Genomic DNA, 27503 nt, shown 5'->3' with positions numbered 1-27503 from the left:
AAATGATAATTTCAACCGATACAAATATTTTGAATTAAGAAAAATGACTTTACTATTGCCTCAGTGGAATTACCTCCAGAGTAGCCAACTTTGATGCAACAGAATCTGACTTGAAATAGGAAGTCCTGGTTTGAAAAATTCATTAGCATTATTACCTGTGTCACTTCAGGTAATAAGTCGATTAATTTCTCTGAGCCTCAGTTTCTTCACCCATGAAATACATAACGCTAACCTCGCAGAGTTGTGATAAATCTCTCATATATGATCATGCATATGACTTGTAGTGCAGACCTGAGCCAGAGCCAAAGCCTGCGTGCTGCCTGTTTGGTGTATGAAGTTATAGTGGGAAATGGCCTTGCCCATTTCTTTACCTGCCCTATCCATGGCTGTTTCACACTACAAAGTTAGAGTTGAGTAGCTGTGACAGAGACTGTACTCTGTGAGCAGGTGCTGTTGTTTTTATCATGTTAACCCCTTTGCTCTGAGTCCAAGCTCATATAATTGCATTTTGGTAAATATATATATTTTTAAAGCCTTCGTTCTGGAGAAAACTATTCTTTCATTCAAAAATATGTTTCTCATTGTAAGTTAACCAATTGGCAACAGGTTTATAAAGCAGCCTATTCAGAATTTGGTTACATTTTCTCTCTTTGCCAAGGCCTGATCTCCCCAACTGAGCTGATACAATTAAACTTCTGAGTCTAAAAATCTAAGGACCACCTGTTCCTCTGCAGCCACAATGAGCCATTCCCTGCCCAGCATCATCACTGAGATCAGGAGCCTGCTACTTTACCACACTTATCACAGGATAGCCATAAATTTTTGCCTCCTTATGTGAACATGAAATCAAAAGATAAATTACTTTCAAAAAAGACACAGTATATCCTCTTTGATATTTTTCCTTTTTCTTTTCTCCAGTGTTCATCCTCACATGGACCATCTGTCACCTGCTGCAGGGCAAAACCTACTGAGAACAACAGGCGGCTATTCCGTGAAAGGTAACCTTGGGTAGATTTGCCATGATGCTAATAATAATTTCAAATGCTAGTTTATTATTAAATGAAGCCTGATTTCTAAAAAATAAAATTAGTGATATAACATCCAGTGATGGGAACGTAACATGCTTAGGTTAATTATGTCACTCTTTAGGTAAAAAGTTAGTTGTTAACAGCTAACCACCTGCCATGTGTTAAAACATAAGAGGCTTTAGATTCCTTTCTGGAAATAAAACGTTTTTGAAATTGAGATGCTGTAATTTTGCCAAATGCTGATGAAACCCCAAAAGGTAATTATGTCAGCCTGAGAAGACTATGATGGTGAAAATAAGATTAAAAAAAGAATTGTGGGTTTTCAGCCATAACCAGCAGACAATTTTAATTTTGGAAGTGAACGTCACTGTGCTTGGACATAGTTTAATTTTTTTCCTCCCTACCAACTGTTCCCCTCATTTGCCTGAAAACCTTCCAGTTCCCTCTCACCTTCTTTTCTCTCTTTTCCTTCTTTTCTTCCTCTCTGAACTCTTCTCTGCTTCTCACCCCTCCCATGGCCACAAATGCTCTTAACAAAACTTAGAATAATATAGAAACCTGTGCTCTTTCAACAGTGATGGGAAAGCAAAGGGTTTTCTTAGTGCATCACCTTTGCTTCTTCTTTACGCATTAAAAAAGTATCGAGCATTCCCCACAAGTCCAATTCAAGGAATCTGTTCTACAGATAGACTCTCACCAGGGTGCAAAGTTCTATTATGAAAATGTTCATTGCAGCCTGAGGATAGAAAGAAAAAGAGAAGCTGAGCCCAGCAGAGAGCTGGAACGATAGGAGCAGTGGGAACAGGAGAGCCCAGGAGCTGGGAGCAGCACTAATAACGGAGCAAGGTTCAGGAACAGCGTGGGAGAGAAGAGCCAGCAGTGCGGGCTCCCCGCTTCTTCTTGGTCCCCAGTGGGCTGTGTGCCAGGCAGGTATCCCTGCAGGCTGCATGGCAGTGGTGACAGACACAGCTGAGCAGTGCCGGCTGCCTTACAGGAGCCTCCCCACTGTGTGGATTCTAAAATGCTTCCACATCCAAGCTTAGCCAGTGCCCTAATGGGAAGGATTGAATTGAGGGATGGGAAACTTTGGCATTTCCAAGTGGCATAGCCAGTGGGGAGAAAACTCAATCCTTAAAAACCACAGAATGAAAATGGGTCTTTACATAGAATTTGTTTTTGAATAGTGACCATTTTCTGATCATTTTATCAGTAAAAAAAAAAATGAGCCTTTTTTTCTCAGATCTTGTCAAATTTTATACCAGTGGTAGTTGTTAATGAACACACTGCTACTGGGAGCCATCTTCTGTGTGTCCATACTCCAGGCTAGCATGACATAAAACATCTGGCAATTTGAAATGTTCATTAAAACATTTAAAGGAATATAATTGACTGTAGTGTAAACAAAACATACTAGTACATGGATAGACCAAGATATTTCTTTCTGAAGCATCATTTAGAGACAACTTAGAGACTAGAGGTTTATCAGGTACAGTAACTATTTTCACTATTGTCCAGCCCATTTCAGAAAGTCAGATTTAGTGGTAAAATTTTACTCATTTTGCCTGTGAGTATTATCTCACAGGTTCCTAGTGAGGTCAAGATTAAAAGTTTGAAATAGTTTTTCAGCCACTTAATAACCTCTAAAAGAGGTCTACTATGGGTGACTCATTCTTCAAAGCAGTATACTAAGACCTTGTGAAGAGGATATTATTTCAGGTGTTATGGGATAAATTGTCCCACCTTCCCTCTGAAATTCATATGTTGAAGCCCTAACCACCAGTACCTCAGAATGCGACTGTATTGAGAGACAGGGCCTTTAATGAGGCTATTGATTTTATTTATTTATTTATTTTTTTAAATTGAAGTTTAGTTGATTTATAATGTGTTAGTTTCAGGTGTACAGCAAAGTGATTCACATATATGTGTATATACATATATATATATATATTCTTTTTTCAGATTTTTTTTTTGCATTATAGGTTAGTACAAGGTATTGAATATAGTTCCCTGTGCTACATAGTAGGTCCTTGTTGTTGAGGCAGCTAATTTAAAATAAGACCATTAGGGTGAGCCTTAATCCAATCTGGCTGGTATCCTTTATAAGAGGAAATTTGGACACATGAGAGAGACATCAGGGATGCACTTGCACAAAGAAAAGGACATGTTGGGATACAGCAAGAGAGCAGCCATCTGCAAGCCAAGGAGAGAGGCCTCAGGAGAAACCAAACCTGCCAACACTTTGATTTTGAACTTCCAGCCTCTAGAACTGTGAGAAAGTACATCTCTGTTGCTTAAGCCACCCACCCAGTATGTGGTATTTTATTATGGTAGGTGGAGTAAACTAATACAGTGTGTCACAAACAGACTTTATACAGCGTAAACTGTACAAATTTCATTGTTTTAACTCAGTATCATAGCTGTAGAGAATCTCTTTTTATTTTGTTGGTGAGGCATTAGTAATGAGCCCAAAGTATCCTAGAAAAGTACTGGGTACATCTGAGGGTACTTTTCATTGACAGCGTATTAATGAAAGATGCCAGAGAGAAGGAGAGCATTAGGCTGCCAAAGGTATTTATCGTAATAAACTTTGTAGGATGGGTCATGTGGCATGATGAATCCTCAATTGTTTGGCCTGCAGCAAGAGAAAAACAAGTTAGGAACAGGCAGGGCCAGGACTAGGGAAACCTTCTCAGCAGAGGGTTTGCCTATGAGGATGGTGGCAGGAATCCGATTTGGGATCCAAGTTGATGCAGCAAATTTGTTCTCCATCTGGACTTGAATTGATATCCTGAGATTCAAATCAGGTGGTGGGGGCCCCTCAGCCTGAGTTTCCCTGCAGTAGTGCCATGGAGACAGGTGGATGGGGATTGTGTGGTTTCCGGAGTGTGGGAGTCCATCTGGGTTGAAGCAGGATTCCAGCCAGCTGTTGGCAGGAGGGACAGAGGGTCCAACTCCTAGGGAAAGTAGGCTTGTTTTAGAACCCTGTTAGGATTGTTGAAACTGAGAAGCCAGATCCGATCCTAGTCAGAAAACTGGCATATAAATCAGTGCTTGAAACAGTTTTCCATTTGGGTGGAGAAAGCAATAGCTCTGTAGACACAAAAGTATCTTGGAACTCACACCTGTTACAGGGCTGACAGTTATTGCAGACCCTAATTCAAAATTATACAGTCAAGTTTGTTCATTTGGTTTGGGCATGGAGAGGACAGTATGAGAAACAACACAGGCGCTCTGAAATGACATGCATGGTGGAATCTTAAGAAATGTTTTGAATGGTGCTGACAACTCAAAAGATACTGGAAGCACAAGCAAAGAAGATAATTTTTCTGGCAGGCAAGTAAAGCAGTTCAGGGATGATTACTTCACTCTTTAATTTATTAATCTATTCTTCAAAAAGTTCATGGTGTTCTGTTGCCCTGAAGGACAAACAGCTCAACATATTCAATTTCATAAGAATAATGCAGACGAGCAAAAAGCAAGCTAATCATCTGCTTTATGTAGAAAGCAAGTGTTTGAGAATGTCTTTAAATCCATACTCCTTACTCCCTATATCCCACATCAGGAGCAGCTATGGCATGTATAATTAATATAATGGTAATTCTAAGTCATTGATAAAATGTGAAATTTGGTTATATTGTATATAAGAAGGCAGAGAAAAAATTTGCTATTTAATGAGTTGCTTTAAGAGTCTATACTGGGACTTCCCTGGTGGCTCAGTGGTTAAGAATCTGCCTGCCAAGGCAGGGGACATGGGTTTGAGCCGTGGTCCAGGAAGATCCCACGTGCTGCTGCGGAGCAACTAAACTAAGCCTGCGCGCCACAACTACTGAAGCCCGCGCACCTAGAGCCCGTGCTCCGCAGCAAGAGAGGCCACCACAAGGAGAGGCCTACACAACGAAGAGTAGCCCCTGCTCGCCACTAGAGAGGGCCCAATGCAGCCAAAGATAAATAAATAAAATAAATAAATTTATTAAAAAAAGAGGCTATACTAACATTGTAAATATCTTTTGAAATTCCGTTTTTACAAATTTTTTTTTTTTGCGGTACGCGGGCCTCTCACCGTCGTGGCCTCTCGCGCAGGCCCAGCGGCCATGGCTCACGGGCCCAGCAGCTCCGCGGCATGTGGGATCTTCCTGGACCGGGGCATGAACCCATGTCCCCTGTGTCAGCAGGCGGACTCTCAACCACTGCGCCACCAGGGAAGCCCCGTTTTTACAAATTTTAATCTTTAATTTGTGTTATATACTATCAGATCCCATTCATGCTTTGCAGATGTGAATTCTCTGTGGTAACTCAATTACAAACATTTCCATAGAGGTACAAATATAAGTGATTTAGCAGATGTAACAAGTTTTCATTCGTAATATATATGTGGGTATGAATATTTATATGCAGGTATATCCATTGTGTGATTACAGTGTACTGAGAGGAATGGATTTCTGCACATCATGATAATTATCATTAGTGTGTGCTTACTAGTTGTCAGACATTGTATTAAACGATTTTACAAACGTTAACTCTTTTAATACTCAGAAAACTTCTTTGTAGCAAATACTCTTATCCTGATTTTACAGATAAGGAAACAGAGAGCTAACAAGTGGTTAAACTGCCTAGGGCCCTAGACTTGGAGGGTGGTGAAATTGGAATTCGGGCCAAAGTCTATCTGGTAGGCATTGGTGCTCTGAACCTCTCTGCTACATTACTGTACAAATTAACTTAAGTATTCACGAATGAAGCCACAGTTGTACAGTCAGTTTATACAGAAGCCAGTTGGCTTTGGGTAGAGGAAAGACCGCTGCTTAACTGTCACCATCCTTGACACTGCTCGAAACATCTGTGCCTCTTATTTCCACATGGTTGGGCAAGACTGAGGAGTTATTTTATATTTTATGAAACTTGCAGATGAATAACTCTTTCAATTCCATATTTTGATGCCGTGGTATCTAATATGTAGGAAAGTAAGTTATGACATTTCTTAATACTTTCTAATTATATCTAATTCAACAGCAGATAGTATGATGGAAAGAAGAGCATTTCACTATAGGCAATGCTATTCACTTAACCTCTATCTCATTTTGCCCCATCTGCAAAATAAAGGGATGGATTCAGGTTCCTTTTATCCTTAAAACTTTTATTCTAAGCATCTAATTCATTTCTAGTCAAATTATATTTTTTAGAAATAATACAAAACACGAAATTAATATTCACTGAGCTGTTTTTGTACTCCAAGGAGTGCAAGCACATATATACACTCACAAATTTACTCACTTGTTTAGTTACCTAAGGTACTTTGTATAGTACTTTGTACAGTAAAACTGCATAGCATGTGATATTCTATGCATTTTATAGAAAAAGCATATTAGGACTTAGAAGTCATTTAACTTTCTAAAGATTTCAATCATAAGATGTAAAGTTGGTATTTAAAACCAAGTTTATCAAACTCCAAAGCCAATGTACTTCTGTTTAATAACTAATCTTAAGTTTAATTGGGAAAGTAACTTGTTTAGAACACACTGTGTATTAGGTTAGGCAAGGATATGCAGTGTAACAAATTAGAACATGCAGTAACAGTGATGTAATATGGAATTTTTTTTTTTTTTTTTTTTTTTTTTTTTTTGGCCTCATGGCATGGCTTGTGGGATCTTAGTTCCTAGACCAGGGATAGGGATTGAACCCAGGCTCTCCGCAGTGAAAGTGCTGAGTCCTGACCACTGGACCACCGGGGAATTCCCTGTTTCTTATTCATGTGAAATTTAGCAGCAGGTCTGAAATGGTTTCAGAAGAGAGTGGGCAGATGATATATACCCACCCTTAACTTCTGACTAGAATTTACATGTATGAATTCCATTTACATACTGCTAGACGGACTAATCATACAGCCCTGACCTAATAGCAAGGGCAATTTGGAAATGTGGTTTTCTTGCATTTTCAGAAGAAAAATGAAATGAGATTTCATGAACCCACAGCATTGGTTCTCCTGTGCTGTATCTCCACCACTGGTCATGGTGCAAATAACTGAAGGACTGCTACATTATCTTTTATTATTATGCCTATAGACAGAAAGAAAGTAACACAGAGCTTATGTCTTCCTGATAGTAGTATTCTTTATTTAGAAATTTCCAGAAAACTGTAATATAGTGGGACATCAAAGCCTTCCTCTTGATATAGGAGTTCCACAATTGCTTTATCATGTTTCCCATCTTCATCATTTCCCTCCAGTGTCTCTCACAGGGTCCAGGCATCTGTACTTGTGGCAGGGATGTTGAAATGTGGCTGTAGTGATTATGGATGATTAATGGGTGAAGATACTAATATTTTATCACCTGCTTCAGAAGCCTCTCAATGGAGGTAAATATTTAGAAAGACACCACTGAAATTTTGAAACATTGTAACAGTGTGAGTTTTATGGTCTACTACCTTCTCTCAGTCTCAACTTAACAATATTAAAAAAGAAGGCATGTTTCATCCACAATGGTTTAAGCTATTTCTGAGCAAAGGCCTGACCTTTCTGCTGAAACAGAATTCACAAATGTAGACAAACTCAGGCAATGATGCCTAGAGCAGTTTAGATGAGAAGGCTGAACAGGAGCACTTCTGGTCTGTGTATTCCTTGACTCAGGTGCCCTTTGCTGCTTGCCGGGGAGCTTGGGGAGGGCAAGATGACATTTTGGTGGTGCAGCATGACCTAAACCTGTGATTCTCAACCTTTCCACGTTTAAGATTCCCATTTAAATGTCAAACTTTTCAGAATCCCCAAAGACACTAGTTGTATTTTTTTGAATCAATTGCCAAAGAATTTTAAGATAATGAAGGAACTACAAAACAATGAGGAACTACAAAACAATGCTAATTCCATTGAACTCAGTAGTAGTTTTAAATGCATTCATATTTTATTAATTACAATGCATATATCTGAAAGATAGTCAAAGAAATGCAAGACAGATTTATGTAGTCAATCAGCTATTCTTCGGGCACTGTGGACTTGAAGATGCTTTGCAGTAACTCTGAGGACCACTGGTTGGGAAGCCTTGAATTTGGCTGAAGCATGGGTCCTTGTGGTGCCAAATGCAGTTCTGAGCTTCACAGTAACACTGCACGTTACTTGTATATATTTGACACATACAGGTACTTTGAACAGTTTTAATTATTTAAAAGTAAACACCTGATTATGAATATTCCACATTTCAGTAGAAAGTTAGGATGTGCAGAATGTATATGTGTACATGTGTGTTTGAATATTTATCCATTCATTTGCTGTTCTAGGCATTGAGGAAAGTGGTGAACATACACAATAAAAGCTAAGACTTATATAGTGGTTAATATCTATAAAATATATATTTGTTATTGTATATTTTAAAGTGTATCAGTCCTGTTATTAACTGTATTTTCCAGGTGAGGAAACCAAGACATGGAGACATTAAGCAATGTGCCCAGGACTCTAATTCTAGTGTTTAGTTCTCAAATCTGTGCTCTTAATCTTTATGCTGTGTGGCCTTTCAAAATCGTTACTATCCTCTGTCTCATGGACCTTATATTCCATTGGGTGAAAAAGAAAATAACCAAGTAAAAAATTAAGAAACGTAATTAATGCATATACAAGCTCTGTGATAGAGTGAGTGCTGGACATCTGTTTTCTATAGGAGTGTATAGGGAAAGCCTCATTGAAGAGATGACATTGTAATATTTAAATAAGGATATGTTCAACTTCTCCCTTCTCAACCAGACCATCACCATCAAAGCCTCTCTTTTCTTTTTAGGGAACCAATTGCAGATACAGTGCTTGTGAAGTCATAATTTGTAGCATCTACAGAATGATTAGATTACTGGCTCAGACATATCTTTCCAACATAATTTCATTATATATTTATCTCTTTGTATGCATAGGTAATCTCTGGGTTGATCAACTCTGCCAACAGAGGTCCTATATTAAAAATTCTAAGGAATTGCTTTTTGCTTGTGATTTTTTTTTTTTTTTTTTTTGGCCACCGCCACGCGGCATGCAGGATCCTTAGTTCCCAGACCAGGGACCGAACCCGTGCCCCCTGCAGTGGAAGCATGGAATCTTAACCACTAGACCGCCAGGGAAGTCCCTTGTTTGGGATTTTATTGCAAAATTGTATTATACTGACTCATTTGCCATTCTTTTGTTTCTATACACCACTTCTTACAAGAACTCTGAGCATAAGTTATGCTAAGAAGTTGACTTAAAAGAAAATAGCATCTAATAAATTTAAGCCAGCAGCACATCAGGTTGACCTGCTACCTCAGCCATGCTGCCAAGCTCCTTATATTTTGAATTTCTTTCACCTTGTTCCATTAACTGGAACTTCGAAAAGTAAGGTCATGAGTGTTAGGAGCACCTCAGAGGCAGGCACCATCTCATCTGCACCGTTCCTCTGTATTCTTATGTCCTTGTTTTGACCCACGAGGTCTGCTTCCCACATTTATGGTACCCACTGGTGGCTTGTTATCTATATGCATCCATTGCTCTATGCTGTCGGCTCACTTTTGCTCTGAAATACATAGGACACACACACACACACACACACACACACACACACACACACACACACACGCGCCTCTAACCTTTGTGGAGAATGTGAAACCTCTCTCCTCTAAGTAACTGTCCCCAGTATTTGTCTCCCCACAGAAAATCTCTGTCTCTGCTTCTATATATGTTTTGCAACACTCAAGACTCTATTCTCTTTGAAGAGTTCCCTTCCTGGTTCATCTCTTCAGCTTTCCTGACTCCTGTTAAATTTCACATGTGATTCTGCATCTTTTTGGGGAGACCTAGAATGATTAAGCTGTCAGTTTGCTCTTGTGTATGATTTCAGAAAATTTTCCTACATTTCCTTGGAACACATTGTGGATATTCGTTCAGTGCATTTCTCTAAGTTCTGAGGGGGTCAGAGTAGTTGATGCAGTCTTGTTACCCTCATGAATTTTTTCTATTAGCCTAATAATCAATATCCAATATTAGCCTATCTCTCCCTTTCCATATTTTTTTTTCTTTAGGAAATATCTATTGTATGCCTGTTCTGTGACTTGTACCTTGCAAACTGCTGTGGGATGTAGTTTTGAAAAATTCATAATCCTTTATCCTCAAGTTAATAATTTTTACACGATGAGAGAATTAATATAAAAATTGTGTGTGTGAATATGCAACATATACATGTAATTCCCAATAATAATAATGGCATTGTTTTATTGACTGCTCATGATGTACCTGCTCTACTCCAAGCTTTTAACCTGTATTAATCCATTTAATTTTCATAATAATCCAATGAGCTAGGTATTTTATTATACCAAAATTTTAGATGAGAAAACTGCTGCCCAAGGATTTCAGCAGCAGTTCTGGGTACCCCAGTAAGTAGAGTTGCTGGGAGTCCAGTCAAGACACACGCACTCTGGAGCTCGTTTCCAGTATGTTGTATACGTTAAAGTGTTCAATGCAATCATTAATTTCTTAATACCCTACTTTACCACTGCTTCCTGATGAATCTTCTAAGACAAAAGCTTACAGGTTGTATTTTCCTACTTCAATCCTTTTGGTGGCTGTCCCTACAGGTTCACATGTGCCATTTAACACTCTCCATTAACCAGGTACTATGATAAACATCTCATTGATGAATCAATCACATTGGTTAACCTCTGTCTTCTACATGCTCATTCCCATTTTGTACCATTTTCCAAGTGGTCTCCCTTCCACATGAGATATCTTCTTGCCTCTCCACCAATCAGTTCAACACATATATTTCCTTCAATGACAGTTTGAGACCAAGCTCTTCCATTCCTTGCTAAATTCCCAAAGCAAGTATAGTTTGAAAACGTTCTAGTGTGTTGTAATACACACTACACTTTATTTTCTAGTAACTTTTGTATGTCTTTTTTTAAAACAACCAGATATGATTCTTCACCGGTAGAGGTCACATATTTTACTCTTTTTTTTTTTTACTCTTTTTTTTTAAACCTCCACAGTGACTAGAATATATTTGATGATGACTAGCTCCTTCTTGATTGACAATTTTTTGAAGAATAAGAAATTATAATGTGATTTAAGGCACTTCTTCAATGTGGAAAGTATGTTTCCAGAAAAGAGTTAAAGATTCAGGTCAATGCTGTTCATGTAAGTGATAATTGTAGCACATGCAATATTATATAAATTATTCCCCAGAATTTTAAGACTCTCTGCACTTTGACTACAACACAGTGTAAACCAAAGTGCTCGCCTGACTTATTGGTATTACTTAAATGCTGTTTAAACACATGCATGGTTTGATCTTGTCACCCTTGGAATAGGCAGAATAGAGATAGCAGGGAGAAGAGGCAAGTGGAAGCTGCATAGGATGTTGTTTCCCCAGTAATCGTCCTGTTTCTTTTGTCCTTGATTCTGTGGAAAGGACTGCTAGAGCAGGTGGTAGGACATGATTTTATTACTATTCAGAATTTGAAATGGGTGAGCAGGCCTTTGATATGGTGCTTTGGGCATTCCTGCTTTTTCTCAATGGATGAACTATCTCTGTTTCAAATTCTACTTTCTTTATAAATTACAGTTTAACATGTCTACCAAGAATCACAGAGTTAGTAGGTGTACACAAGCCCCTAATAAATAATAATAGTGTATGGTATGTCACTGAGTTAGGGAAGGCTGTCTTACTTTCTGATGTAACTCATAATGAACTAGTCACTAAATATAACAATATAATAAAAGATTGGATTGTATGGAATTGAACAATACTTTTAATTGTAGTCCCTAGGCATTCATACCAATTGTTGCTCATATATTTTTTGAAAATATACTGGCAAATAGCAATCATCGTATTTCATAGGAGAAGTTGCACATCAACTGCATACTTCAATTTGTAATATTTCATTCATGTGGACTACAGAGAAGTTGACATTTCTATTATAGACAGTGTTTTAGAGCATTAACAGAACCATAATAATTGGCCACCAGACAAAATCTTCAATGCCAAGCCTAACCTTGGGGCAGTTTTTAAGCAATTATTGTTGTGAAGTCAAACCACTTTGGAGTATTTATTTTACAAAGTACTGTATGCTGAAATAGACCAGGGAAATATGACTTCATTTTCAATATGTTTTAAAAAGATTTCTAGCTTTGGGGCTTGAAAACACATTTTCTTTTAAATGTAGAGGATTCATAACTCCCCATCAAAATAAAAGCAATCAGAACCTACCAGCTTTAATACATAAATATCCTTTACATATTTTAGGCTTATATACTTAAGGATAATTACTCTTATTTGAATACAACTTTAGTGAATTCATAAAGAAGACTTGGGGTTTATGCTGTTGTATAGAAGATTAAAAAGTATTATTATGAAGGCTCTAGTAAGTAGCTTTTGGGGCAATATGAATATTCAAAATTGTGCTAAAATATGCAACAAAAGGTATCTGAAATATCCTATTGTGTATACAATAGGGACTTACTCTGCAAGAAAGGAAATCCCTTTGAATATTTTACAGCAATATATATTTTTGCAAATTATTTTACAATCATTTATATGTTTTTCTTCAGACACGCTGGCTAGAAATGGTGCTGTTTTAAATTGGAAGGAATAGAAAGAGGAAAAGAAAGGTATATATACAGATGGAGTCACAACCTCTCAGATGAAGATAGCTCCACACAAGGAAGCCTTCTCCCCTTGCTCATTTACTGTTAGTTTACTTAGAGGAGCTCAGGAATTTTGTCAGAATTCCTATCTTCTTGGAAGATAGTTGAAACTATAAGGCTGATTACCATCAGAGAGCTGAATGTACCCCGGGGAACAGAGAGAACTGGGGGATATGGTGGAGTTGGAGCTCTCAAATGAGTGGCAGTCTGATTTGAATAACATGTTAGTGCATGGCGAGACTAAGGTTGTCAAACTAGCTAGAGCCAGGGTTATTTGAGTACTTGTGTCTCCTGCTTAGTACTGCCACTTGCTTGGCTGACTCACAACACAGACCCGTTTCATCAGTGTGGTGTATATAAGAGCTTGACTGGAAATGGTGGTTATGCCCCCTCAGAGGGTATCATCACCTGTGACTGAGGATATCCAGGTAGTCATGTTGCAGTGGTGTGTGCCTGATTCCTGAGCAGTACTAGATAGACATAGACCTAGAGTTTTATTATTATTATTTCTGTTTATTACAATTAGCTTGTCAAATCAAGTGCATTTATTTTTATGTCTTCTTGATTACAAAGGCTGTATTTTTAGATGATGTACATTTGCAGGTCTAAAAGAAGGAATTTCTAAATTTAATGTTAAATGTAGCATTAACTTTGAATTTAACGTTTGAAAGCCTAAACAAAGGAATTTATAAAAGCAGTACAAAAACTCCATACCTGGGTTCTAAAATTAAAATACTTCTTAAAGACTGGCCTCAGCTCACTGATGTCTGCTTTCTGTTTCAATTAGCCATTATGAGCCATTATGAAAAATACTAACACTAACATTCATATATTCCTATTTCAAACATGTGCTGTTAATGGTTGATATAAGTTACAGGGGCACTGACTTTTGTGAATTATTCCATTGTTAATGTACCAGACAGTAGTTTAAGAACGTGGGTTTTGGGGACGTGTTGCCTAGGTTCACATTCCAGCTATAATACTTACAAACTAGATGACCGTGGGCAATTTACTTAACCTCCTGTGCTAGTTTCCTCATCTGTAAAATGGGAATAATAATATAATAATAGTACCTTTATCATAGGGTTGTTGTGAAGACTACATTACATATGTACTTCTTAGAACAGTAAAACAGTGTCTGGCACAAAGTAAGTCCTATATATAGGCATTAGCCACTAGTATTATTGCATGCCTTCAGATATCTAATGAAACATTTCTCTCAAAGTTTCCATGTGCTCAAATTTTTATAATAGCAGAAATTCTTCTCAACTTTGACCTTTATTTTGTATTGGGTTTCATGACTGAAACAAGAATCCTCCTATACTGCTGCTAGGACTGGACTATAAATTAGTGTGATCACTTTGGAAAAATACTTAATAGTATCTCTTAAAGCTGATCTTTTGCATAACTTATGACCTAGCAATTTCACTCCTTAGTGAAATTGGATAGGGGTATCCAGCAGAAAAGTGTGGATAGGGGTATCCAGCAGAAAAGTGTGTGTGTATGTCCACACCAATGGACATACAAATGAATATTCATAGCATCATTATTCATTATGATCCTAAACTGGAAAAACATAAAATGTCCACTGAACAGTAGTATAGATAAATAAGGGTGTTATAGTCATACAATGAAATACTGTTTAAAAATGGAAATGAAGGAACTACCATCACAGCCAACAACAGGGATGAATTTCACAATTATAATATTGCTGGGAAGGTCAGATACAAAAATGTCTATACTATGTAATTTCGTTGATAAAAAATTGTATCAAATAGTGAAAACTAAGCTGTAGTGTTAGAAGTCAGGATAGTGGTTTCCTCTGAGGAGATGGGAAAGCATGGTGGTTGGGAGTGGCCATGAAGGGAGGGCTTTTGCAGGGTTAGCAATATTCTTTGTTGACCTAGTGATAGTTACACAGGAACTGGTTTTGTGATAACTCACTGAGCTGTACATTTGTATTTTTTTGCACTTTTCATTATGTGTATTATATATCATAATACAAAACAGTTTTGGTGTTTTTTTCAATATCTTTATTAGAGTATAATTGCTTTACAATGGTGTGTTAGTTTCTGCTTTGTAACAAAGTGAATCAGTTATATATATACATATACCCCATATCTCCTCCGTCTTGTGTCTCCCCCCCACCCTCCCTATCCCACCCCTCTAGGTGGTCACAAAGCACCCAGCTGATCTCCCTGTGCTATGCAGCTGCTTCCCGCTAGCTATCTATTTTACATTTGGTAGTGTATATATGTCTGTGCCACTCTCTCATTTCGTCCCACCTTACCCTTCCCCCTCCCCATGTCCTCAAGTCCATTTTCTATATCTGTGTCTTTATTCCTGTCCTGCCCCTAGGTTCTTCAGACTTTTTTTTTTTAGATTCCATATATATGTGTTAGCATACAATATTTGTTTTTCTCTTTCTGACTTACTTCACTCTGTATGACATATTCTAGGTTCATCCACCTCACTACAATTAACTCAACTTTGTTTCTTTTATGGCTGAGGAATATTCCATTGTATATATGTGCCACATCTTCTTTATCCATTCATCTGTCGATGGACACTTAGGTTGCTTCCATGTCCTGGCTATTGTAAAGAGTGCTGCAATGAACATTGGGGTACATGTGTCCTTTTGAATTATGGTTTCCTCAGGGTATATGCCCAGTAGTGGGATTGCTGGGTCGTATGGTAGTTCTATTTTTAGTTTCTTAAGGAACCTCCATACTGTTCTCCATAGTGGCTGTATCAATTTACATTCCCAGCAACAGTGCAAGAGGGTTCCCTTTTCTCCACACCCTCTCCAGCATTTACTGGTTGTAAACTTTTTTTTTTTTTTTGTGGTACACGGGCCTCTCACTGTTGTGGCCTCTCCCGTTGTGGAACACAGATTCCGGACGCCCAGGCTCAGCAGCCATGGCTCACGGGCCCAGCCGCTCCGCAGCATGTGGGATCTTCCCGGACCGGGGCACGAACCCACGTCCCCTGCATCGACAGGCGGACTCTCAACCACTGCACCACCAGGGAAGCCCTGGTTGTAAACTTTTCGATGATGGCCATTCTGACTGGCGTGAGGTGAAACCTCATTGCAGTTTTGATTTGCATTTCTCTAATGACTAGTGATGTTGAGGATCCTTTCTTGTGTTTGTTGCCCATCTGTATATCGTCTTTGCAGAAATGTCTATTTAGGTCTTCTGCCCATTTTTGGATTGGGTTGTTTGTGTTTTTTGATATTGAGCTGCATGAGCTGCTTGTAAATTTTGGAGGTTCATCCTTTGTCAGTTGCTTCGTTTGCAAATACTTTCTCCCATTCTGAGGGTTGTCTTTTCATCTTATTTATGGTTTCCTTTTCTGTTCAAAAGCTTTTAAGTTTCATTAGGTCCCATTTGTTTGTTTTTATTTCCATTTCTCTAGGAGGTGCATCAAACAGGATCTTGGTGTGATTTATGTCACAGAGTGTTCTGCCTATGTTTTCCTCTAAGAGTTTTATAGTGTCTGGCCTTCCATTTAGATCTTTAATCCATTTTGAGTTTACTTTTGTGTATGGTTTTAGGGAGTGTTCTGATTTCATTCTTTTACATGTAGCTGTCCAGTTTTCCCAGCACCATTTATTGAAGAAGCTGTCTTTTCTCCATTGTATATTCTTGCCTCCTTTATCAAAAATAAGGTGACCATATGTGCGTGGGTTTATCTCTGGGCTTTCTATCCTATCCCATTGATCTATATTTCTGTTTTTGTTCCAGTCAAAACAGTTTTAAAAAGTGAAGCTATACTGGCCATAAGCATGGATCTTTCGGTGTGTGTATGGCGAGTTTACATATCTAACTGTATAAGAGATTTGCAACTAAAAGACCAAAAGTGCAGTAACCAAAATCATGAACTGAAATTTTATGTGTGCATACCCATGAATACTTTAAATTTTAATGTTGCCTCCTGTTCCATAAGTCTCAATGCCAAATCAGTCTACTTTTCTCTTTTCATCATTCTAAGATTTAAACAGGCATTCTTAGATTGGCTGGTTCGCACCAAGCTGTTGAAGAGGCTGCTATTGAGAAAGGAGCTGAATACAATTGCCTAGGCTTTTTAGCAGACAAGAGCACAATCAAGGCAGTTTTTCTCCTGTGCTGGCAAGACTGGCACCATGTCAGGGGCCCTAGCCCTCTAAAAAGAGCCTTGAGAGCAAATTTAGTCACGGTTGTTTGTCACTAGCCTATCTGAAAACTGCTGAACCTTAAAGATGTTCTGCATATTCATTAGTGATCACTGTGGCAGTCAGGACTTCTAAGACAATCATGCAGATGAATGAATACCTTCCACTGATGTTTTTTGGCACAATGCACTGTCCATGAAATTACAAATAAAAGCATTCCAGAAACAGTTGCACAATTTTTTCTAGACCCCAGCTATTCTGTTATCCTAAAGGTCTGAGCATGATGCATTCATGCTAATCATTTGTCTCTTGGAAAACATACCCTTCCTCCCCCCCCTCCTCATGTATTACTGACAGCACATTCACAGAGGTGTTTAGGTGGATGCAGTTTACAGGTTTTTTCTTTTTCTGTTCTTTGATCTCTTTGGCTCCTCTTAGCGAGAAATTAGCTTCTGGATGATGAAGAGTAGTTTTTAATTTGGGGGACATTTTGTAAGCTTAGTAAGGTTTGAGATATAAGTCTTTGCATTCCAGTAGCAATGCTAATCTACTAACAATGAATTTATATACATTAAATATTTAAGCCAGATTTAAAAAAATGAGCTTTGGGACAGTTGAAAAAATATTTGAATGGGCTATCACAAAGGAGGGAAATGTTTTTTACCTGGAAGTCTTAGGAAATAGGATTTATTCTCATCTACCTGGGATAATATAAGTGGAACACAGACTAGACGACCTGAAAATGGTTTCTTCTAAGCAGTTTAACTTATTTTTCATTAGGGTGAGAGCATACGGAGGACTTTAGACACATTTGGGGCAGTTTATTTCTGGATTATAATGTTTCGCCATTTGTCATTAGCACTAGATGAAGATGAATTGTGACTCTTAGAAAACCATTACAGCTCATTACTTTAAGCCAGTGTTTTCCAGATATTCCTGATGACAAATTTTAATTTGGGTGTTTGTGAAATAACATTTGTCTGGGCCCCTCCTGAATCTGAATCTCCAGAGGAAGCCCTAGAACTTATTATTCATGTAACAAGCAACTCAAGAGATTCTTTCGTTCGAACATGAAGGGGAAACATGATTTATAATTGAATCTTCAGATTGGGATATTAAGGACATCAAGGGAATATTATTTAACTATTCATCTATATATGAAAAAGGGATAGGATAAGAAGAGATATTACACAGAAAAGCAAAAGTAAATTTCAAAATTTTATTTTATTACAAATTGGCTTAATAATAATGAATAACATGTGTAGTTTCTTTTATAGTGAGGGCCTGCATATGTGGCAAATGATGTTTTAGAAGATTTTACCATTTATAAAATATAAAGTCAGATATATTCATCCATTTAGTCCTCTCAAAACCTTGTGATATGTGTGTTACTATGATCAATCTCAGTTTCTAAATGTCAGTGGAAGATCACAGAGGTTAAATGACTTGATCTTGTATCTCTTGCAAAGTTAAATCTCATCTAATTTTAGAACAATTCATATTGAAATTGCTTTTCTACTCATGACTTTGCAAGCAGCTAAGATTCTGAATGCCCTGGGTTACATTTTTCCTACCAAACTTCTTTTCATGGAGTAGCCTAAAGAAAACAACCTCTTGAAATAAAAATCTTCTATCTGAAGTGAAATATCCCACCATGATTTTTCCTTTTATAGCAGAATTTTTTTGGAGCTGCTATTTTTGTACTAGAATCTGTTGGTGATATTATTCTACCCAAAGTTCTCTAAGAAATTATTTGTTTTTGTCTTCCAGGTAGAATAAATATTCTTTTCTATCTTATTATTTCATTTAAAGGCCAAAAGTATACTCAACTTCTCCTTAGAAAGCTAAAGTTGACAGCACGTGAATCACACAATAAAGCTAATCTTTCTATTAGCTGTTCTGTAAGTTAGCAGTAAACTCATTGCTAGTGCAGGAGCAGGATTTTGGTATAGCAAAGAAAAAGAGTGAAGTGCTACAGCAGACATCCTAACAGAGAATCTTCCCTTTTAAAAGGAATACAGAATTAAAAAATCACCAAGTACTCAGGGAAATTCATTGCCATGAAAGAGAGACAACAAAGGTGATAAACAGAAGAACTTAAACCCAAAGAAACAGAGCTGTTAGAATAAGGATTTCTTATTAGAGCAAATTATATTTTAGCAACAGGGAGTTGCAAGAGGATATTGATACCTAAAAAGTAATCAATTATTTTACATGGAAAATAAAAATTGGTTAGTCAAACAACAGCAAAATAGATGAACTAAGTATAACAGAATGAGCCCTGAAGCTGATAAGTGAATTTACATACTAAAAAAAATATATATATGAACTGAGGAATTCTTACAGAATCCAGAACAAAAAAAAGAGATGAAACATATTAAAGGTAAGGTAATCTCCTGTCTCAAACTTCACATACTAAAAGATTCAGAAGAAGAGAGTGGAGTGGAGGTAATTAATAACATTAAATGAAAGAACTGTCAAAAATTTCTTAGAATTGGGAGAAGTTCTGTCTTCAGGTTGAAGAAAGCTATCAGAGCACCACCCATCCTAATGAAATTTAAAAGGACAAAGACAAAACCAAGGACAAAGACAAAACCCGAAAAGCTTCCAGAGGAGGAAAGTAGAAGAGATTGTTTACTAGGAAATAATGGTCAAATTGAAATTAGATTCACCTCAAAGTTCACTAGGTTAAATAGATGCAAGAAGATAATGAGAAAGTACATTTGAGGTAAATAACTTTGTATAATTCTTTATCTGATCATTCAGTTGTGTGAGAGAAAGAGGGTTGGTTTGTACATAGCATGGTTCAGAGAATGTATCATTTATAGACAAGGTTGAATTACTGTTGGATGTTCTCCTGCAAGAAGACAAATATGGATCCAAGAGGAAGAATAAGGATACTAAAGCACTGATAAGCAACTAAATTAGTCAAAACTATTATAAATCCTAAATAAATATTGACTGTAATTATTTTTTCTAAAATTATTTATAATTAAAAATTTCCAGGTTATATCAACAAGGCAAATGGGATGGTGAAGAAAAGCATAAACATGCTACAGTTCTTAACTTTTAGTGAGAAAATTTGTTTATGCCATTTTTAGAAACAGTAGAATTATAATTCATTATAAAGGAGTAGTTTAAAAATTAAAGTTACTACTAGAAGAAGAGAAATAGATGTTTTACCCATTAGTAAAAATAAAAGATACAAACAAAAGTTGATTGATTCAATAAAAGGCAAGAAAGGGGGAGTACAAATATTTAAAAACGTGGTAAAGAGAAAACAATACATAGGTTCACAGAAAAAACATATAAACATAGATGCAAAATTTTTAAATAAAATATTTATAAATATCAAGCAGTGCATTGAAATTAAAATATATCATGAACATCCAGTGTTTACCCCAGAAATATAACAAATGTTTCAGCAACACAGAATCTGTCAATGGAATACACAATAGTGACATACTAGAGGATACGAAAAACTTTTTAAATAAAACTTAAATTCATCCTTTAACAAACAAGGACTAGAAAGGTTGTTATCATTATCTTGAAGGTTTTTTACAAAAATCTATAAAAATACATATCCCATTAAATGGTACTTTCAGGATTCCCACTGAAAAGACGGACAATAAAGAAGGTCCGTTATTACTGTAGCTATTTAACAGGGCACCAGAGGCCTGGTCAATGAAACAATAACAACAACAATGTAACCGGATAACCTGCAGAAGATGATTGTCACATAGACAATCCAAGAGAATCAGCGGACAAACTATCAGAACCCAAGCTTGTTCAACAAGGTGGCTAGATAAAATATCAACATACAAAAGTAATTACTTTCATATATGTGAACTTAACAAACTAGGGAATACAGAGTTAATAATCCAAATAAAAATAGCTAATAACAACAACAAATGCACAAACCATAAAGCACTTAAGAAGAAAGCCAGCAAGTCTGTCCACGGAACTCAGGATTAAAATTTTAAAATATCTAAAATGTTATTTAAGGAGTTTTATTAGAAGAGCTGCAAAAATGGAGAGAGAGAAAATTTTATGGGTGAGGAAATTTATCATTTTAAATATTTCAGTTGCCATGAGGCAAATCTGTAATCTAGATCTGTAATTTAAATTCAAACCATTCAAAATCAATAGATTTTTTCCAATGAACTTGAGAAGCTGATGGCAATTTATAAGTAAAAGTAAATGTGAAAAAATAGCCAAGACGATATTGAAAGAAAAGCAATGATGGAAGCTTGCCCTAATAAAGTGTTAAAAATTATAGTAATTAAATAGGAATTAAGTAATTATTAATTGAAAAAGATATTAGCAAATAGGTAAATGGAGTAAAGAGCCCAGAAGTGTTTACTTCTCTCTTCCTTTCTTTGAATTTGACATAAATTGTAAAGGAGACATTTTAAGTCAGTATGGAGAATGGGTTATTCAGTAAATAAGACAAAAGTTGGTGTGTGTTCTACAAAATTTTTAAGATATGATTTCTTACTCATACAACTTATAAGATAAATGAAAAATAGATTAAATATATTCATGTGAAAGTAAATTATAAAACTATTAGAAGACAATATAGAAGAATGTATATTTGATCTTTAGGTTGGAGAAACCTTTCTAAAATAAAGTAGCCAAACTTATGAAGGAAAAATTGAAGAAATTGACATTACAATTAAAATTTAAATACAGCAAGAGACACGTTAATATTTAGAATACACAGAAAGCTACACAAATCAATAAGGAAAAGATAAATAGCCTTACAGGAAAAATGGAGGAAATACTTGTATAAGTAATTCATAGAAGATGAGAAAAAAGCTCATTTTCAGTGGTAATAGGTATATTCCTACATTGCTATTGGAATTTTTATGGATTTGTGTTTGTATGTGTAGTGTATATAAAATACTATATACTTTTACATACACATTAAAGTATATGGTATTTTACATATATATTATTATATATTATGTTTAATAGTTATACATAAATGTGATAAAAGGAGGAGGAAGGATGCACACTCAACTGATAATGTTGGGTACCTCTGGGGATGAGACTGAAATTTAAGTTAGTTATCAACATTTTCTTTAATCTCACATCTTAATTTTGCACAGGGAGAATATGTGTTATGTGTGTTTGAAATTATTTTAATCAATTTATATATAAGGTATTAAAAAAGGTAAAATGAGAAGTTCACATAAATATTTTTTCTAAATTCTAAGCTCTAGATATTAGTAACTGAAGCCAGTTCATATAACAACCAAGCACTCTAACCAATGTTCATTTTGGAAAAACAATTACAACCATTTAACTAAGTTATCGCTAATAAGGCACCAAAGTTTTTATACTTTACTTGGGTGTCCAACAGCACCTAAGTCTCATCTACTAGCTAACCCTCTCTTTTTTGTCCCTTGCAGAATTTGACAAGATTAATGTTAAACTTCCAGGCCACATTGACATTTTCTAGAGTTTGTATTTCAAAGCATGTACATATTCATAGGGATAAATCTATAACTTCCTAAAACATTATTGTCATTTGTTGAGAGCAATACAAACAGATATTTAATTCCACTTTGGGAAGATTTTTTAAAAGCATTTTTGAAAGTGAATTCATAGCTTTACTTTAGAAGTCAGGGAAATGTTATTACAATATTTGTAGCACAGAGATGCAAGAATATTCAAAATGTGCTGTAATTTAGAAGTGATCAAATTATGATAGAAAAAAAGCCTCATTTTGGTATCAGACAATGATGATAACACAGTCTGAAAACGATTTCCTAAAGATTCATTTCCTGAAGAGAATTGATGGAAATGGAGCCTTGATATCCATAATTTATCACCTTGTACAGAAAACAGACCCACAGCACAACCAGGAAGGTGATGAAATATAGCCACCCCATTCTTCTATGTTTCAATGGCTCACTTATTTATTTGGTAGAAAGCTTTTTACACCAGAGAGAGAAGACTTGTTCAAGGATTAATATAAAGAATAGAATTTCTTAAAAGAGAAAGCTGCCACAGAGTAATAGTATGCGTAGACAAATAATATAATCAGAAGCACTTCAGCTGTTAATCCTATTGACAAGCCCTGCATTCATGCAATTAGCTTAATTTTTCTTGCAGAGAAAATGGTTTTCCTGGCTTCTCTTTCTAGTCACCCTCATAACCTTTATACTTAAAAACCCAGGATTTATCTAGGGTCCAAAATTTAAGGTAAAAAACATTGATTAAATTTAGTTTTACTTTTAAACCTTCATTAATTTGAAAACTTCTGTCCCTAATTAACTATGCAATTTTTTTCATCATCATGCAATTCTTTTAAGTTGTTTTCACATATTCTACATTATACACATTTAAAAAAAAGTATGGCAGCATCTGCCATAACAGATCTATCGTAAGACATGTTAAAAAGCTGTAGATGTAAGTGAAAATGGCAGTTGACTAGGCAGGTAGATGACTGTTAGGAAAATAGAATAACATGATTGTTTTTCTCAGAAGGACACTTGACCCTGCACTTCCTGGTAGGCAAGGATGAAAGGAAAACAAGCAGGTGTATAATCATCAGAGTCTTTTAAAAAGAATGACTCGGATTTTCCGTATTAAAAAAAAAAAAATCCTTGTACAGAATTTTAAGAGAAAAATCAGTGAATCATTATATGAAAGAAAATGAATAGAAGTTTTCAACCAAGATTTAAACATTATTTTTACCTGTTGTTATACTAATGATTGCCAGAAGCTAATATTTTCTTTTTAAATTTTTCCCTCTTAAATGATTAAACATTTTCTCTCTTTTTACCTTTTTCTAATAGTAAGTGATACAGACTTGTTTTTGAAACATGGAAAGCAAAAACAAATTAAATCTCTCATAGTACTTCCGTAAAGCCAGAATTACTCCCAACTTTTTGGAATATTGTATTCCAGGCTTCTTTGATATACATTTTATGTAATGGGAAATATAATGAATATTTTTGTACCCTTTCTTATTAATATTATATCATATGCAGTTCACAATATGTAAAAACCTTTGTAAAATCTTTATATAAGTATATGAGGATTGGATTTAATCATTTCCTAAAACTGAATATTTATGTTGTGTCCACCATTTTACTAGTAATAAACAATGCAATAATATGTGGTGTTGACATAAATTTTCTTTTCAATTTAATTTCATAAAACAGACCTTCAAAAGTAGAATCACTTAGTCATAGGTTTTGGATACTTTTCAAGCAACTAATAACTGGGTTGTTCTTCATAAAAATTGTATCAGTTTAGACTATTATCAGTTGTGGTTGGGAGTGCCTAGCTTCAATGCACCATTTCCAGAACTGGATGTTCTTATTTTTTAATCATTGTTTATTTTATCAATTAAAATTGGATTCTATTGATTTAATTTGCATGTAAATGATCCTTAGTGATGTTAAACATTTATTCAGATGTTTATTATACATTTATTTTTGCTATTTCTTCAACTACTTACTGAACTGTTATTTTTCCAAAACAGATAGGAGGGTCTTTCATTTTTACTTATTTATTAATTTGCGTCAGTTCTTTACATAAGAATAATGATTTGTCATATTATAAAATTTTTATGTTGTGATTTTAATCTCCATATTATTGTAGATATATTGTTTAAACTTCTGTATTTGACCTTTACAGTACTTTTTTTCCAGAGTAATCAACTCAGTTACTGTATGACTTCTTCATTTTTAAGTACGTTAAACCTTTCTTTGTGATTTATGTCAATTTTTGTGAGTAGTTCATAGATACAGATAAGATGGTTTTTTCTCCATGAAGTAAATGATTTTTCTTAATTTGGTTTAGGGTCTAAAAAATTATCTGATGTGGATATTGGATGACTAATTTAATTACATTAAAATTGTGTTATGTAACGGTGTAGACTGGTATTTTTTCTGGCATCTGTTTTATTTTTAAAGCAAAAATATAAATAAAATATATTTTTTAATAAAATATTTTTAATAATGTTTTCTAAAAATAGGTTAATAGTTCAGTGTTTATGGGTAAGCAGCAATATATATGAAGTTATAACTGTCAGCTGGTTTACTTTTATTTATTTTTGTCAAATTTTAAATAAAAACTGTTTTTCTTTGTAGTTCACAGTCTGACCTCAGGTCTGTTAAAGGCACAGTTCTGAGTGAGAAGTAGCATGTTGCTTTCTAAAGACTGAAGGCTGTATTACATGTTAATGGGTTTTATCTGCATTTAATTTTCATATATCAGTGTTTTCAGAAATTAGAATTTTAAAAATATTCTGTTGACAAATGAACACCTTTAAAATGAGACTCCAACACTGCTATCCAAAATATATGAAACATTCCAGAAAAAAGTACCTTAAGTATAATTATGCTATCTTTGACAGCAGCTGAGTGGAAATTTGTCAGCATTTGAGTTATGAAGTGTCGGTGATTAGTTTTGGATGAGAACAACATTATAGGCGCTGAACTCTTAAGGTCAATAAATGTTTAAAACCAAATTTGGAGTAATTATGTTTTTGCCTTGCATGCCCCTGTTACTTTAAGTGGAGTTGTAAGCTTAACACACCTGAGGGTCTTGCTCGAGTTGAATGCTTATTGTAATATTTAAAGGTTCCTGCAATTTTCACAAGGGCTTAAAGAAATTACTTTATAAAAAAAGGAATCCTGTATTTCTTTCTTTTTCACAGTAGGTATGTTTTTATTTATTTTTATTATTTTCGAGAATGAATAATTCAATTCTAGATTATTGATGGTAGTAGTCCACAAAGAAAAATCAACTAATTGTGTGTTTTTAAAAAGATTTTGCTCAGGAATCAGTTAGGCAACACTGGCCCCACCCATGCTTTCTCCAATTAAAACATCTCAGCGGTACTACCAGAGGGAAAAATGCCTATATAGTCCTAAAAGCAGACAGTAAAATGAAACACATGTACCCAGAGTTTGCACTGAGGAAAGAGAAAGAAAGATGAGTGAAATGTTTATATTCCTTTCTGTTCAAAGCAAGTTTTATTTGTTAACCTGCAGCTTGTTCAGAGATACTAGTTAAGTTCTAGCTTTTTGCATACAGGAAATGTGACTTTGTATTGTATTCTTATTACAAAGTTATAAGGTGATAAAACTTTTTAAAATTAAATTTTATTGAGGTAAAATAAGTACATAACATTATATAAGTTTCAGGTGTACAACATTATGATTTGATATCTGTATTCACTACAACTTTGTTGTAGTGATCATCACCAAAAGTCTAGTTACCATCCATCACCATATGCTTGACCTCCTTCATCCATTTCACCCACTTCGTAACCCCCTTCCTTTCTGGTAACCACCAACCTGTACTCTGTGTCTATGAGTTTGTTTTTGTTTTGTTTCATTTGTTGTTGTTCTCCTTTTTTTTAGACTCTACATATGAGTAGAGTCATCTTTTGACTTATTTCACTAATACCTTCAAGGTCCATCTGTGTCATCGCAAATGGCAAGATTTCATTCTTTTTTATGGCTGAGTAGTTTATTATGTATATATAGTTCATCTTCTTTATTCATTCATCTGTCAGTGGACACTTAGATTGTTTTCATATCTTGGCTATTGTAAGTAATGTTGCTATGAACATTGGGGTATATATATCTTTTCAAATTAAGTGTTTTTGTTTCTTTGCATAAATACCCAGACATAGAATAGCTCCATACTGTTTTCCATAGTGGCTGCACCAATTTACATTCCTACCAACGTTGTATGAGGGTTTCCTTTTCTCCATATCCTCGCCAACATTTGTTACTTGTTGTCTTTTTGATAATAGCCATTCTGACAGGTGTGAGGTGATATCACTGTGGTTTTGATTTGCATCTCCATAAAACTTACGTTGAACATCTTTTAGTGTCTGTTGGCCACCTGTATGTCTTCTTTGGAAAAATGTCTATTCAGATCTTCTCCTCATTTTTTAATCAGAGTTTTTTTTGTTGTTGTTGTTAAATTGTATGAGGGTTTTTTTTTTTTTGTATGAGTTCTTTATATGTTTTGGATATTAACCCTTTTGTTGGATGTGTGATTTGCAAAAACCTATATTCAGTAGGTAGCCATTTCGTTTTGATGATGGTTTATCCTTTGCTGTGTTTTTTAGTTTGATGTAGTCCCATTTGTTTATTTTTGCTCCTGCTTCCCTTGCCTTTGGAATCAGATCCACAAAAACATCGCTAAGATCTATGTCAGTGAGGTTACCGCCTATGTTTTCCTCTAGGAGTTTTATAGTTTCGGGTCTTACACTCAAGTCTTTAATTCATTTTGAGTTAATTTTTGTTTATGGTGTAACGGTGGTCTAATTTCATTCTTTTGCATGTGACTGTCCAGTTTTCCCAACACCATTTATTGAAGAGACTCTCCTTTCTCCATTGTATGTTCTTGGCTCCTTTGTTGTAAATTAATTGTTCATATATGTATGGGTTTAGCCATCACCTGTATTTCTAAAACTTTTCATAAAGACTTGCAGTATTGTTGATGATTTGGGTATTATAGATACCATGTTAGATGAGAGAGGGAGAGAGCATTTTAAGCATTTTAATGTAACAAGATATATGATGGGAAAATAATTCTGTTGGAAGTTAAAAGACTATTAATTGGTTCAGTGACCTAGACAAGTTATTTTAACTCTCTGTGCCTTACTATATTTATTTGTAAACTTGGGGTATTTTGTAGAGGAGCA

General features: G+C 35.4%; 1 protein-coding gene across 1 annotated transcript in view; it reads left to right on the top strand.

Moving 5' to 3' along the window:
- LOC309961738 (uncharacterized protein) overlaps positions 1-27503 on the top strand; it is a gene marked incomplete at its 3' end in the record, with an annotated part of 368845 nt that overhangs the window by 65261 nt on the left and 276081 nt on the right. The window contains exon 2 of the mRNA XM_082839243.1: positions 919-998. Within this exon, the coding sequence (XP_082695369.1) occupies positions 932-998 (67 nt within the window). The 5' untranslated portion in view covers positions 919-931. The remainder of the gene's footprint in view (positions 1-918; positions 999-27503) is intronic.

This window comes from Leucopleurus acutus (genome assembly GCF_964270905.1).
Source record: "Leucopleurus acutus genome assembly, chromosome: 5".
Classification (NCBI taxonomy): Eukaryota; Metazoa; Chordata; class Mammalia; order Artiodactyla; family Delphinidae; genus Leucopleurus; species Leucopleurus acutus.
The sequence above is the reverse complement of the archived record's forward strand: the minus strand, read 5'-3'. Positions and strand labels throughout refer to the sequence as shown.